Source organism: Eschrichtius robustus, chromosome 3 (assembly GCF_028021215.1).
Source record: "Eschrichtius robustus isolate mEscRob2 chromosome 3, mEscRob2.pri, whole genome shotgun sequence".
Lineage (NCBI taxonomy): Eukaryota > Metazoa > Chordata > Mammalia > Artiodactyla > Eschrichtiidae > Eschrichtius > Eschrichtius robustus.
The window spans coordinates 29,480,501-29,493,862 of NC_090826.1; the positions used below are offsets into that span (position 1 = coordinate 29,480,501).

The following is a 13,362-nucleotide window of genomic DNA, read 5'->3' on the forward strand; positions in this document are numbered from 1 at the left end:
TGATCGGGTTGGGGGCACAAGAGGGAGGCCGAGATGGAGATGAGGCCCAGGGGGCGTGGCTGGTGGAGCGGAGTGTGGCCCGGGTGGGCTGGCAGTGGGGCAGCTTCTGGCGCTGCATCCGGGACAGTGCCACAGATAAGGTAACAGGCAACATTTGTACAGACTCGGGAGTGGCCAGGAAGATAGGGGCCACCTGGCTGCTGCGGTAGCTGTGGGAACAGGGAGGGATGGGGGCCCCGGGGCCCGCCCTGAAGAATTTGCAAAGAATCAGGGCCTTCCCACACCTTGGGGAGGCGCCACCCCCTCTTGCTGTGTGGACACCTGCCAGAGGGGCTCCTCTGGCACGGATCTCTGCTCCTTTCGTGACCTGGGCCTGTGTGGGTTCCAGCACAAAAGTGAGTCTGCCTGTGTGCTGTGGTGTGCTGGGGACAGGGCCAGCCCACCTCTAGCTTCACTGCTCCAGTGCTCAATCTGCAAAGTCTAAATTTAGGCCAAGGAAGGAAGGAAAGAAGAAAGGAAGGAAGGAACCCCCCCCCCTTGGTTTCCTATGGAGAGGAGGGTGGTACAGGAAAAGGCCTGGCCTGGCGCTTCTTACTGCAGCTGCCCTGGATGGGCACGTGGGCACACGTGCAGTCTGTCTGGCTAGGGTTCCCCCATCCCAGATGGAGGTTTGGAGGGGAGAGAGGATCGATACCCTGATGGTGGCAGCTGCTCTGGGACGCCTCCTTCCTGCGCAGGTCTGGGCTGAGCCAAGCCAAGCGGGGAGTTCCCCCTTGGGCACTTGGCGGGAGGCTGGACCAGCGAGGCTGGGAGACTGCTGGGAGGTTCTGGCCCCCTCCCCCATTCAAGACAGTGACGGCTGCTAGGGTGAGGGAGAGCCCGTCCAGGGCACCTGGTGGCAGAGCCAAGAGCTACAGGAATTCTGCGCTGCGTGGCTGGGTGGGAGAGATGGAGACGTGGCGAGGAGGGTAAGAGACGACACAGGCCACGCTGGCTCCAGATCAGGAAGTTTTATTGCTGACATGCAGGAAGAGTCCCCATGTAGTACAAAAATATGACTTTATACAAACTTTTTTGTGACTTTTCCCGTTTTGTTTTTTTACAATAGGACTTCTCTCAGCGTGTGACACCCAGTGAGGGCAGACCCAAACTCCTCTCATTTGCTTTGCCAGAAATTACTCAGACACATGGGCTGACCTTGGAAGGGACCAGTCTGTCTGACAGGCTTTGCAGACCTGGAGGATATTGCTTTGAAAAGGAGGAGAAAGACCACCAGGCAAGTAGGCCCGGAGGGTCTGGGCAGGCTGCCGGACGAGGGGCTCGGGTGAGGCCCTCACGGGAGGACAGTCACAGGGGCTGCGAGCCCTGGGCCGGACTGCATTTCTACTCCTTTAGGAGACTTCTTTTTGAAATAAATATAGAAAAGAGGGCATCCCGCCCCCCCCCCCGCCCCCGCCCCTCCCCACCCCAGCACGAGACCCTGGCTCTCAGCAGCTGGACGGCTGAGGCAGGCTGAGCCGGTGCTCAGGGGAGTAAGTGCTGGGCTCAGGCGGGCTCCCACGGACCCACTGAGGCAGAGGCAAGAGGCGCCCACGTGCTGGGATGGGGGCATGGGGAGGAAGGGGTGTGGGTGGCCCTGCTACTGCTGGCAAGAGGTGGCCCCATTTTTTGCAGATGGGGAAACTGAGGCACAAGGAGGTTTGGGACCTTGCCCAAGTCACTCACAGTGAGTCAGCTTTTGGGGAGGGGGCAGCTCACACCCTGGGAAACAAGGTCACGCAGGCAGGCCTCTGTCACCTCCCCACTGGGGAGAAGGCAGGCAGGAAGGGCCCGAGGGCCCAGGGCTGCCTGGAGGGGAACGCTCCGCTGCTCTGAGGGGCCTGGGGAGGGTAGGCCAGGGGAAGGTCTTTGCTTGGCACTGGGCAGGGCCAAGTCCAGTGTGGGAGAGCGGGAAGGAGGGCATTCTGGTGAGAACAGCGTTTCTGGCAAGACGGGCATCCACTTCAAAATCTCGGCTCAAAAAGGGCAGCAGGGCTGTTCTCAAGCCAGGCTGGGCCCCCCAGTCCCTACGATTCTCCCCACGAGCCTTGCAGCCCCCAGGAAGGACCCTGGCGCCCCTGGTGGTCTGCTGGGAGAGACACCACCTCTATTACGAGGCAGCGGCGGGAGAGGAGATGCCCCCACGGTTCTCTGAACACAGAGGAGTGAGGGGAGTGAGACGGTGTGCAAGCAGGGCCGCCTGTTCACAGCTGGCCCAGAGCACCTCTCACCAGCCCCCCACCAGGCACCCTTCCCATCCATGTTGGCGTCACCTCGGTACCACGGTGAGGGGTGGAAGAGGAAACCAGGGCCGATGCGGGTGTACAGCACCTCAGAGAAGCTGAGATGGGAGAGAGAGAACCAAATGTAGAAAGGCCTCCGCATCACCAGAAACAAGGAGGGACTGGTGGGCTGGAGGTGGAAGGGGACCGGCCAGAAGGGGCTTCTGAGCCTGGGGGCGAGGAGGGGGCCCATCGGGGGCTGTGGACTCCCTGCTGTCCAGCCAGGCTGGGGGCAGGGAGTGGCCATGGGCCGAGCCACCTAGAGATGGGAGAGAAGTTGGTTTCAGTACAAAAATAAATACATTTGAATTCCGCTTAAGATGAGGTGACAGTTTTCCAAAGCTTGGACTGAGGGGCCTGGGGTCAGAAGGGGAGGGAGGAAAACAGACTGCGAGGGGCCTGGGAGGGCAGTGGGGAGCGGGCATTCATGTTGGGAGCCAGCAGCGAGCTGCACTTTCAGCTTATGTGGACTGTGGGGGGCAGCTGCCCCCGGGGGTCAGTGGGTCGGTGGCGGTCGGCCCCCGGGCGGGCGGGCTCCCTCCTCCTCCCTCTCACTCAGTCCAGAGACAGCATGGTTAAAGAGACAGAGGTAGATTAAAACGTCATGATTAAAAGCAGATTAGTTATCTAGGCTTCTCAGATTAAAAAACCAAACAATCAAGCAATCATTCCAAAAGGTAGCTTCGTGGTACCTCTGCTGACCCCATGTGTGACCTGGGCTGTCCCTGCCCCGTCCCCGGTGCGGCCCGGGAGAGAGTTCAGCGCTACGGGGCCCAGCCGGGGAGCCGGGCTGTCGGCTGGGGGCCGGGAAGAGGTGGTGGGTGGTGCCGGTGCCCCTGCCCGAGGCTGCTATTTCCGCAGGTAGCGCTGCGCCAGGATGGCTGCGTCCAAGGGGTTCACGGGCTGCGCGTCGTGGCCCAGCCGTCGCACGGGCGGCACGCTGCCCAGCTGCCGCCTGGGCCCCCAGCTGCGGGCCTCGTGCACGGAGCTCTTCTCCTCAGCCAGCAGCAGCTGCTGCCGCATGTAGTTCTCAAACTCGTACTGGGAGCACTCCTCTGTCACCTTCGCCTGCGCGGCAGAGAGAGACCCACAGAGCCCGGCAGAGAGAGGGAGCCCAGCAGAGAGAGGGAGCGAGAGAGGCGGAAACGCAAGAGGGAAGAGCAGGGCAGTGTCAGCTGGCCCGCCTCAGGGGCCTCCCTCCCCAGGCACCACACCCTCAGGCCCGATCTAGTGGCCCAGAGTGTGGGTCCTGGAAGCCCTCCAGCCAACTTGGACCTCACCTTGCTGGCCACCCTGGGTGTCACTCAGACCTGTGATCTCCCGTAACTCACTGCCCTTGGAAGAGGTCACATTCCCTCAGAAGGCTTAGCGTCCCACCCGCCCCCGTGAAATGGGGCAGTAGTCTCCCCTCACAGAGGCTCTCGAGGGACCGGGGCAGGTCAAGTGGTAAGAGAGCGGCCTGGGGCTGGGGTGCCAGCACCTGGGCAACCCTGTTTCTCCGTCTTGCCCCAGGCTGAGCTCCCTGGGACAGCCCAGGCACAGTCACAGGGACTGAAGTGGGCGGTCCCTGTGCTAATCATCAGAGGGGGAGAGCAGGGCTGTGGAATCAGACTTGGGTTCAAGGCTCAGCCACTACTTCCAAGCTGTGCGACTTTGGGAAAATTACTTTACCTCTCTGAACCCGTTTCCTCTTTAGTGAAATGAGATAAGAACACAGGACACATAGGCCTGTAGTGTGGATTGAATGAGGCGTACTGGGGGGGCACTCACTACATGCCAGTGATGATTATTTTTAGCTGCTGGACAGCCCTGGGAGCGGGTGGGAGCTGGGGGGGCAGGGCCTGGAACTCTCTCTTCGAGGGCCAGGAGGCTCTGCTGTAGTCCCAGGCTGGCTCTGTCCGGTCCTCCCTGCCAGTGCTTGCTGTGGGACTCCAGGGGGGCCCAGAGAGGGAGGGTCCTTACAGCTTCCCTCCCCGGGCTCGGCCAAGCCCTGCCCTCCAGGACGCACCCTAAGATCACCCGCTAGCTGCCTTGCGCCCTGGTCTCCGCCCCGACCCCAGGCCCAGCACTTTCTCCAGTGCAGGCAACAGGGGAGGAGAGAAAACTGGGAGAAAATGAATCATCTGAAAAACTAAAAGCAGGAAGGGCAAGAGAGAACCCTGTGAGTCAGAGGGGCAGACCAGTGTGACCGTTTAAAGGGCCGGCATATGGCAGAGCCAGGGCCTGGGCAGGAAGAGGAAGCTGAGGGAGGGCCAGGCTGAGCTGCCATGAGGCCTCCCCACCGTGGGGCCTCCTCCTCGACTGCCTCACAGCCCCTCTGTCAGGCCACGGAACTGCCAGCTGAGCCAGACCCAAGGCAGGCCCCAGGCAGCTCAGGCTGAGGACTTAGGTCTCTCTTTCCCAGCTCCAAGGGCTGGGGAGAGGCCAAGGAGGCCCTGGCTGGGAAAGGGACCGAGGGGCCCCTGCAGCCCTGCCCAGCCTGCCCTCCCCAACTCACCTCCTGGGAGCTGTCTGCGTTGCTCATTTGGTCGTCGATGTCAGGAACCACCTGCAAAGGCCCGCTCAGAGAGGACAGGGACTGCCTGCAGGGGAGGCCGGGAAGTCAGGCTGGTCCAGGCAGCCCGGGCCCTGCTCCCCCGACGGCCAGGTCCCCGCTGCTCAGAGACTTGGCTGGAATCAACAGACCTGGGATAGGTCCCAGCTCAGCCCCTTCCTGACATGATTGCCTCTGCTTCTCTGGGCCTCAGTTTTCTCTCTCTCTCTCTCTCTCCATATATTTTGGCCGTGAGGCTTGTGGGATCTTAGTTCCCTGATGAGGGATTGAACCCAGGCCCTCGGCAGTGAAAGCACAGAGTCCTAACCACTGGACTGCCCAGGAATTCCCTCACCCAATAAATGGGGGACAATTTCCACCTCGCAGGCTGTGGTGAGAACTCAGTGAGATAATACCCATCCCATAGTTGGCATGGACTGGCACGCAGGAGATGCTCAACCCTGAGTTCTGCCTGCACCCTCCCAACCCTGCCCATCAGGAGAATCTGGAGATCTGACTCTGCCTGGAGGAGAAACGGGCCCAACCTCAGGCTACTTTTCTGCGGAGGCAGGACAGTGCCTACAGGTGGGCAGAACCCAGCCTTGCCCCTGCCCACTCACCACGACGCAATGATGGCACTGAGGGCCTCCAGGACGTCGGCAGCAGCCAGGCGCTGCTGGGGGTCGAGGACCAGCAGTTTCCGGATGAGACACACGGTGTTCTCAGAAACCCGCCCATCCCTGATGCAGGAGAGAGAGAGGGAGAGGCTCAGGCGGGGTGGGCTGGTGCTGGGTCTCGGACCCAGGACTCTAAGCCTCACTGTGTTGTTTCCAGCCCTCAAGCCTGAAGGGCTGGACTCCAGGGAGGGAGGACTCACTCGGGGATGGTGTACTCGGCGGCCTTGATCTTGCGGAAGAGCTCCTGCGGGATGCTGTCGTAGAAGGGGAACTGGCCGTAGAGCATGGTGAAGAGCACCACGCCCAGGGCCCACATGTCGCTCGGCTTGCCCCGGTACGGCCGGCCTGCAGGGCACATGGACACATGCACACTCAGCCCAGGGCTGGTGAAGAACGGCCCTGGCGCTCCCTCGGCTTACTGGCTTCGCGCCTGAAGTCCTACCCACAGGACCCCTCCGCCTTGGCACCCTCACTTCCAGTCACCCCCGCCCCGCCACGCTTCCTCCCAGAGCAAGCCGCACGGGCCCAGTCTTTGAGCTTCTGCCATGCTCTTTCCTCCTCCGCTCCGCAGGCTGGTTCCCGCTCGTGCTCTGGAGACCCGGCTCCCCAGGGGGGTGCCCCGCCTTGGCGTGACCCCTGAGGGGAAGGGGTCACACCTGGCCTTGTGCAGCCCGCCCTCCTGGGCACGTTTCACGCCTCCTCCTCACAGCACCAGCCCTGCTCTACTGACTGCGAGCTCTCGGGCGCTGGTCCGGCCCCTGCAGCAGACAAGCTCTCCCAGGAGCTCTAACCGTCAGGTGACTTTTCCCTGAGCTTTGACTTTTGAGGGAACAGTGAACTTCAAGCTTTCCTTTTGGTAATGACAATGCCAGCTATGGTTTATTGCGCCAGACACTGGGTTATGGCCTTATTTAGTCCCACAGGGACCTAATGAAGTAGGGGCTATTATCATCCTGATTTTATAGATGAGAAAATAGAGGCCCAGAGAGGTCTGTACCTTTCCCAAGGTCACACAGGTATTAACCAGACTATGAACTGTGAGGGCAAGGCCATGACTGCCATTTCACAGCTTCATGCCCGGTGCTGAGGTCTGTGCTTGGCACACAGAGTCAATGAAAGGCAGACCTGGGATCAAAACCCACTTGAGTCACCCCACTTCATCCTCTTAACAATGTTAGGGAGGCAGGACTGTCTTCAGCTTTTAACCCACAAGGAGACTGAGGCTCAGAGAGGGGGGTTGAGGGCCAAAGTCACACAGCTGGGTATTAACAAGGCCAGTCCCAGAGCCCGGGTCTCTGGTCTCCCAGTCCAGGTCTCTTTCTGATGCAGGGGGTTCCTCTGTTTCACCCTTCAAGAATGGCATGAGTCTGGAAGAGCCAGAGACAGAGGCCGAGGGCAGCAGGTGGGAGTGACGGCACGTGGAGGCCACCCCAGCCTGGCACTGCTGAGGAGGCCTGACCAGAGGCAGCCCCTCCACCCCCAGGCCTGCATACAGTCACAGACCCCACCTCTGACACAGCTCTGGTCTGTCAACTACAGGGATGCTTTCGGGACTCTCAGGGAGGGTATCCAGGCTGGGCTGGGCTGGTGGGGGAGGGGTGCTCAGGGAGTTGGGATGCACCCCTGGCACCCAGATCTTCTAGCAGAGGCCACAGGGACTCCACCCAAAATCCCCAGGCCTGGAGAGTGGCACCACTGCCCTCTGCAGAGGTAGCCCTGGGAGGGGCCTGATGCTCCAGCAGAAGCCTCAGCTGGGAGAAGGCCTCCAAGGAGATCGCAAATGCTCGTGGCAAGTTAGAGCAGCCTGCTCCACAGGAAGACACGTGACAACTCGGGAAGAGGCTGCTTCTGCCACTGTGGGGAAGGGAGGCACATGTGTGAGTGCTGGGGATAATGGGCCCTGTAGACAACCCTGAAACCTTCGCATCGCAGGGATGGGAGCGGATGTGAGCCCTTGGTCCCCGGAGGGATCAGGACAGAGAGAGGGACCCCAATCTGGCAAAGGACAAGCAAGAAAGGAAAGAAAGCCTACAGTGAAACGGAAGCGTGGGCTTGGGCAGGAGGCAGCCCTGGGATCGAGCCTCAGTTTTCTGGTTTACTATTAGCTGTGACTTTGAACAAGAGGTCTGATCTCTCTGAGCCTCAATTTTCTCATCTGTAAAAATTTTACCTCACAGGGTAGCTGTGTGGTTTTATACAGATGATGCCTGTCATATGCTCAGTACAGCACCCAGCACTAATAGTTTATCAGAAGGTGATAGCTACATAATTGACTTATTTTGTGTATTACCTGTCTCAGCCCCACTAGAAAGTCAGCTCACCATCCATGGAGGCAGGATGTTTGTCTGACTGTTCACTGCTGTAACCAAAGTGTCTAGAACAGAGCCTCGTATGTGGCAGGCCCTCGGTAAATACCAGCAGAATGAATGAATGAATGAATGAATGAATAAACAAACAAAGGGAGTATTATCTTTGAAATGCAAGTCTCATCACGGTAGCCTCAGTGAAGACCTCTTCAGCGGCGTCCTCTCGCACTTGAATTAAAGGATGGCGTTTCTCAACAGGGCCTCCGTTAGGCCCTGCGCGGCTGGACCCCCATCCACCTCTCTGGCCTCCCCCTGAACTTTCTGAGCGGCAGCCTCAGGGGCCTTCTGTGTTTCCTCAACTATGTGGCGCCACCTCCGCCCAGTCACACCCCTCGTGGGTTCCTATTTATCCTCACAACCTCAGCTCAAACGCCACTTCCCCGGGGAGGGCCTTCAAGCACCCGTTCTTCATACTCACAGAAATCACGTTTCTTTCCTTCCAAGCACTAATCTCAGAGAGTAACTAGTGTAATGATTACCATCTTCTTCCTCCATGGGACCCCAAATTTTGTACCTGGAGGGACAGTACTGGTTTGGGCCACCACTGAAGCCCCAACACCTAGCCCGGGGCACACCCATAGATAGTTTGTTGACTGAATGAATGGCTGCAGAGCCTGGCTGTGTGAGGTCCCAGGGCCTGCTGCCTGGCACCCTGCACATACCGCTGAGCACGTCTGGACTGATGTAGGCGGGGCTCCCCCTCTGGTCCTTCAGCAGGTCCCCCTCGCTCACGAGATGCTTCCCGAGGCAGAAGTTGGTGATGGTTATCCGATGAGTCCTGGGGGCGGGAGGCAGAGAGTGAACAAACCTCGGCGTCTGTACCCACGGGCGCCCCAGCTGTCCCCACCTCTCGTCCAAGGAGCAGAGGAATCACACCCACGTCCTTTTCTGCTCCATTGGCCCTCCCGGCCTCCCCAGAGCTGCGTGGGGAGTGCCACTGGGGGTGCTGACACAGGCCAGTCACCCTTGGTTGCCACCTGCCGAGCTGTCCCCGCAGGGAGCTGAGTCACTCTGACCAGGGGAGCTTCAGGGTGCTCCCCTGAACCTGCGCCCTGGCTGAGTCTTGCGGCTACAGCTTAGGGCTTGGAAGAACTGCAGAGATTTCTGCAATCTCCACACACGTAGTATCTATCAGTAGACTGGGAGGAACTGGAGACCTAGCCCGGTTCCCTCATTTGCACAGGAGGAAGAGGAAGTCCAGCAGAGTCTTGGAGGCCTTCCTTCAGTCCCCCAGTGCTGATCCCTTGGGTCCTCACTTTTATTATTATCACAGCATCACCAACAGTACTAAAAACTAATGCTGGGTCTTCCCTGGTGGCGCAGTGGTTGAGAATCTGCCTGCTAATGCAGGGGACACGGGTTCGAGCCCTGGTCCGGGAAGGTCCCACATGCCGCGGAGCAACTAAGCCCGTGAGCCACAACTACCGAGCCTGCGCACTAGAGCCCGTGAGCCACCACTACTGAAGTCTGCGTGCTTAGAGCCTGTGCTCCGCGACGAGAGAAGCCACTGCAATGAGAAGCCCGCTCACCACAGTGAAGAGTAGTCCCTACTCGCTGCAACTACAGAAAGCCCGCGCGCAGCAACGAAGACCCAACGCAGCCAAAGAAATAAATAAAATAAAAAAAAAAAAAGGAGCAGGGAAGAAAGTTTAAACAAAAAAACTAATGCTTAGTAAGTGCAGACCCTGGCTTAAGTGCCCGATGGGGACTGTTTTCATTCACCCCTCACAACAGCCTACAAGGGAGACTTTCTCGCCGCCCACTTCACAGATGATGCAATCAGGACACAGAGAAGTGGAGAGACTTGCCCAGGGTCAGGATCCAACCCAGGTCTGTCTGACCTCGGACTCCGCGCTCTTGAGTGACACCAGTGGGGTGCCCACTGGGTCCCGGGACAATGCCCAGCACCTGACTTTCCCTTCCGTTCCATCCAAGGTGACTCACCCCTTGTCTTGTACAGCAGACTCTGCACTGGCTAGAAAACCACAGATTCCCCATCTGAGAGAGCCGTGGTGAGAGCAGCTTTGGGCTCCGGTCCTTTCTAGGAGGCTCACAACGAGAACAAAAACCGGCCCGGAGAGGACGCCGTACGCCACCCCTGGGGACGCGGGGTGAGGGTGCAGAGCTTCCTCGGCCTGTGTCGGGGGGCACAGGGAGGAAGGGCCCCTCTGCTGTGACAGCCAGCTGGCTGGGCGGAGAAGCCTGGGAGGACGGCAGGAAGGGAAGCGCCACCAGGGGCCTCGGGCGGCCTCTCCGTAGAAGAGCCTCCAGGGGGAGAAGAGGTTGGCTCAGAGGCACAGGTGTGTGCGGCTGTGCTCACGAGGCTCCGCGAGCCCTTCAGCTTTCCTGGGGAATTCTGCGGGCAAGGGCTTGGTGCACGACAAAGGCGAGTCTGTCCCCGGCGTTCCAAATGGAAACGCTGGCCCTCGCCCTCCGTACAGGCCTGCCCTGGCAGATGCCACGGAAACCTGCCTGGTGGCCCCCAGGGCAGCTAGAGTCTGAGAGGGCAGGCGAAGGGTCTCGGGCAAGGATCACGTCAAGAAGTGGGCTGCTCCCGCTCAGAACCGCCCACGTCACTGAACACGGCCTGCTCGGGCCTCTTGTCCACGAGGGCCCCACACAGCAGACGCACTGCGTTTTCTCCCTTCGTCAGAGCTGGCCACGGCAGCTGGAGGCCTGAGACGCTGGGAGGAGGACCGCTCAGGGGAGAGTCTGGTGGGCTTGGGAGTCAGGTTCCCGGGTTCTAGTCCTGGCTCTGCCACTTCCTGGCTGTGTGATCTCGGTCATGCTATTTAATCTCTGTTAAACCTCAATTTCCTCATCTGTAAAACAGGGAAAACATTAGCACCTAACTCCCAGGGCTGTGTTAGGACTTAACAAGATAAGAAGATAATCCCAGGGAAAGCACTGAATCCAGGGCCTGGCAAATAGTGACTGATTACTAAGGGCCAGCTTGGATGATATCTCATCCTCAGATGGTGGGCACAGCTGGTGGAGGTTACCGGTGGAGACCCCAGGGAACACAGCGTGCTGAGGTCGTGGGTGAGAGGAGCCACACTGTGACGACAGGCCCTGGAACACACGTGCCCGCGTGCTGGCCTTCCACTCCACTCTGCCGGCAGGACCTGCCAGCCCTCTGCCCGTGGGGCTCGAGAAAAGCTCGGCCGAGACTCTGCAGGGTGGGTGGCACGGCCGGGTTGGAGCCTCTCCCACAGGAAACCAGACGGTCAGTTCCCAGCCCTCCAGAAGCCTGGCGATGCTCCCTGCCCGCCACCATTGCCCCAGTCGGCCCGGCGCACAGATCCCTGGGAGTCCAGACCCCCCAGGCTGGTCCTGGCAGGAGAGGCAAGGGCAGCAGGGGTGCAAGGAGGGAGCTCCGCGTCAGGAGGGCCCGCTCAGTGAGTCACTCTTCAGCTATGGCCCTCTGGGCTACCACAGTGTGTCTCCTTTTCTAGGAACTGGGTGTGCAACGTGCCCACGCGGAAAAGAAAGGACGGAGAAAGAACCCACAGCCAACCTCAAAAGGGAATTTCAGATGGCAACCCTTGCCCTTTATCCACGGCAGGGGAACTTGCTGTAGCAGCTGCCTTGCAAACCCTTCTCCCTGTTTCCCTCCCTGGGAGCGCTCCGTCCTGCTGGGAGTCTCCAGCTCATCTGCTGCCTCTCCAGTTGGACTTAGGGCCTGGCCTGATGGGCAGGAAGGGGCTGGAGCTCCTCCAGGTCCACCCTTGACTTCGCAAGGATGAAAGCGAGGCCCCAAGAGGGGAGGGGTGCGCGCGTGGACACATGGGAGCAGGCACTGGGTGGCCAGCATGGGTCCCTGCAGCACCCTTGGCGCCTTCCTGGCACCCGTGACTCAAGTGAGAGGTGGCCAGAACCTCTGTCTGCCCAAGACAGACAGGGGATTATAGGGTTAAAGGATGTGCAGCCAAGACCCAGGGTCTGAATGAGGTGTGGGTGCTCTGCAATCCCAGGGAAACACACCCATGCGTGCACATGCACGCACACAGACACAGACACAGACACACACACGCATGGACACTCCCGGAAGAGCTGCCATAGCTACACTGGCGTTACTCAAGAAGGTGTCACCTTCTGACTACATTCCCAGAACCTAGGGGGGCCTGGAGAAGTGGGAGCCAGAAGCTAAGCCACCACAGAGACAAAGAGGCCTGGGGTGCTGGCCTGGTTAGCAGCGCAGGAGCCCCTGATGGTGAATGCCCATAAGCACCCTCGGGACGCTCACTTAGAGCCAATGAATGGCTGCACGGAAGCCTGGGAGACCATGGGCTCTTGCAGCCAGATGGACTTTGTGAACAGTGAGTCTGCAGCCCAGAGTGGGATGGTGACTGGCCCAACATCCCACGGAAGGCCAGGGCCCGAGCCTCCCGACATGAAGACAATACGCTCTCAGGGCCAGGATGGTCTGCACCTTCCGACACCTCCTCTCCTTGTGCAGTTCAGAGCTGGGGCCGGGGTGCCTCGGGACCTGGCCACTGGCATCCTCGTCGGCCACTCACCACACAGCAGGCCTCATCTCCAGAGGGAGCGAGCATACAGGCCCTGCAGGCCCGGCTGGCTAGCACAGGGTGCGCTTATGAGGGCCAGTCTCTGCAGGAAGGCATAATCATCTCTGCTTTCACAGATGAGGACACGGAAGCTCAGAGGAGTGCTTGGTACCACAGCAGCTTCTCAATACATGAACGGCTTAATCAACAGGTGAATAATCAAAGGAACGAGTGCTCACGGTCTCAAAGGTAATTAAGAGGCAGTGCTGTGCTGTCAGCCAGGTCTGACCCCCAGGGCCCACTCCTCCCTGGCTTTCCTAACTCTCTCTCGGCCGGTCAAGCGTTCAAGCAGCCCTGGAACTCCTGTTTCCTGCCCTCCTCCCCGTGCAGCACGACAGGGCCAGGTTTTAACCACTTCACTTTTCTCAGGCAGGCAAATCTTTACTCATCCTTCACGAACTGACTGAGATGGCCAGAGTCTCTGCCCGCTCCGTCCTCTGCACGTTGGCCCTCGTACAGTGACAGCTGCCCTCCGGTCGCCCCAGGCGGCAAGCTCCGGGAGGCTGTCTGCGGCTCCAGTGCCGGGCGGGGCTGGGGACGCGCCGAGTGCGGAGGGGCGGCAGTATCCTCCCAGTGGCATCTCGGGCTGGCACTGCAGGGTCTGGTGCCCCATGCCCCTCCCCAGAGCTCCTTTTCCTGTGACCAGTGTGGCTTTGGCCACTTCACAGGGATAGTGGGCCCAGGCCCCTCCAGCGCAGGCAACCACGTTATGGAACAAATCCCGCACCACACCGCTTCTGCCATGAGCCGTGTGCTGCCTGCCATTTGCAAGCCCTCCGACCCACTTTAACACCGGGAGGTGAGAGAGAGGTGAGGGTGAGAGGCTCAGGGAGAGCGGGTGAGGGAGGTGTGCCCTTCCCGGCCCTGCATTTCTAGTATCTTGGTGACACACAGGGT

At 59.9% G+C, this 13,362-nt stretch overlaps 1 protein-coding gene across 5 annotated transcripts in view; it reads right to left on the reverse strand.

Annotated features, from left to right (window-relative positions):
* Positions 1–2,911: 2,911 nt before the first annotated feature.
* Positions 2,912–13,362, reverse strand: part of STK40 (serine/threonine kinase 40) — a 35,704-nt gene continuing 25,253 nt past the window's right edge. For all 5 annotated transcript variants that reach the window (XM_068539524.1, XM_068539520.1, XM_068539521.1 and 2 more), the window contains 5 exons: positions 8,560–8,675; positions 5,732–5,876; positions 5,475–5,594; positions 4,819–4,903; positions 2,912–3,389 (listed from right to left, as the gene is read on the reverse strand). In XM_068539524.1, coding sequence (XP_068395625.1) covers positions 3,171–3,389; positions 4,819–4,903; positions 5,475–5,594; positions 5,732–5,876; positions 8,560–8,675 — 685 coding nt within the window. In that variant the 3' untranslated portion in view covers positions 2,912–3,170. The remainder of the gene's footprint in view (positions 3,390–4,818; positions 4,904–5,474; positions 5,595–5,731; positions 5,877–8,559; positions 8,676–13,362) is intronic.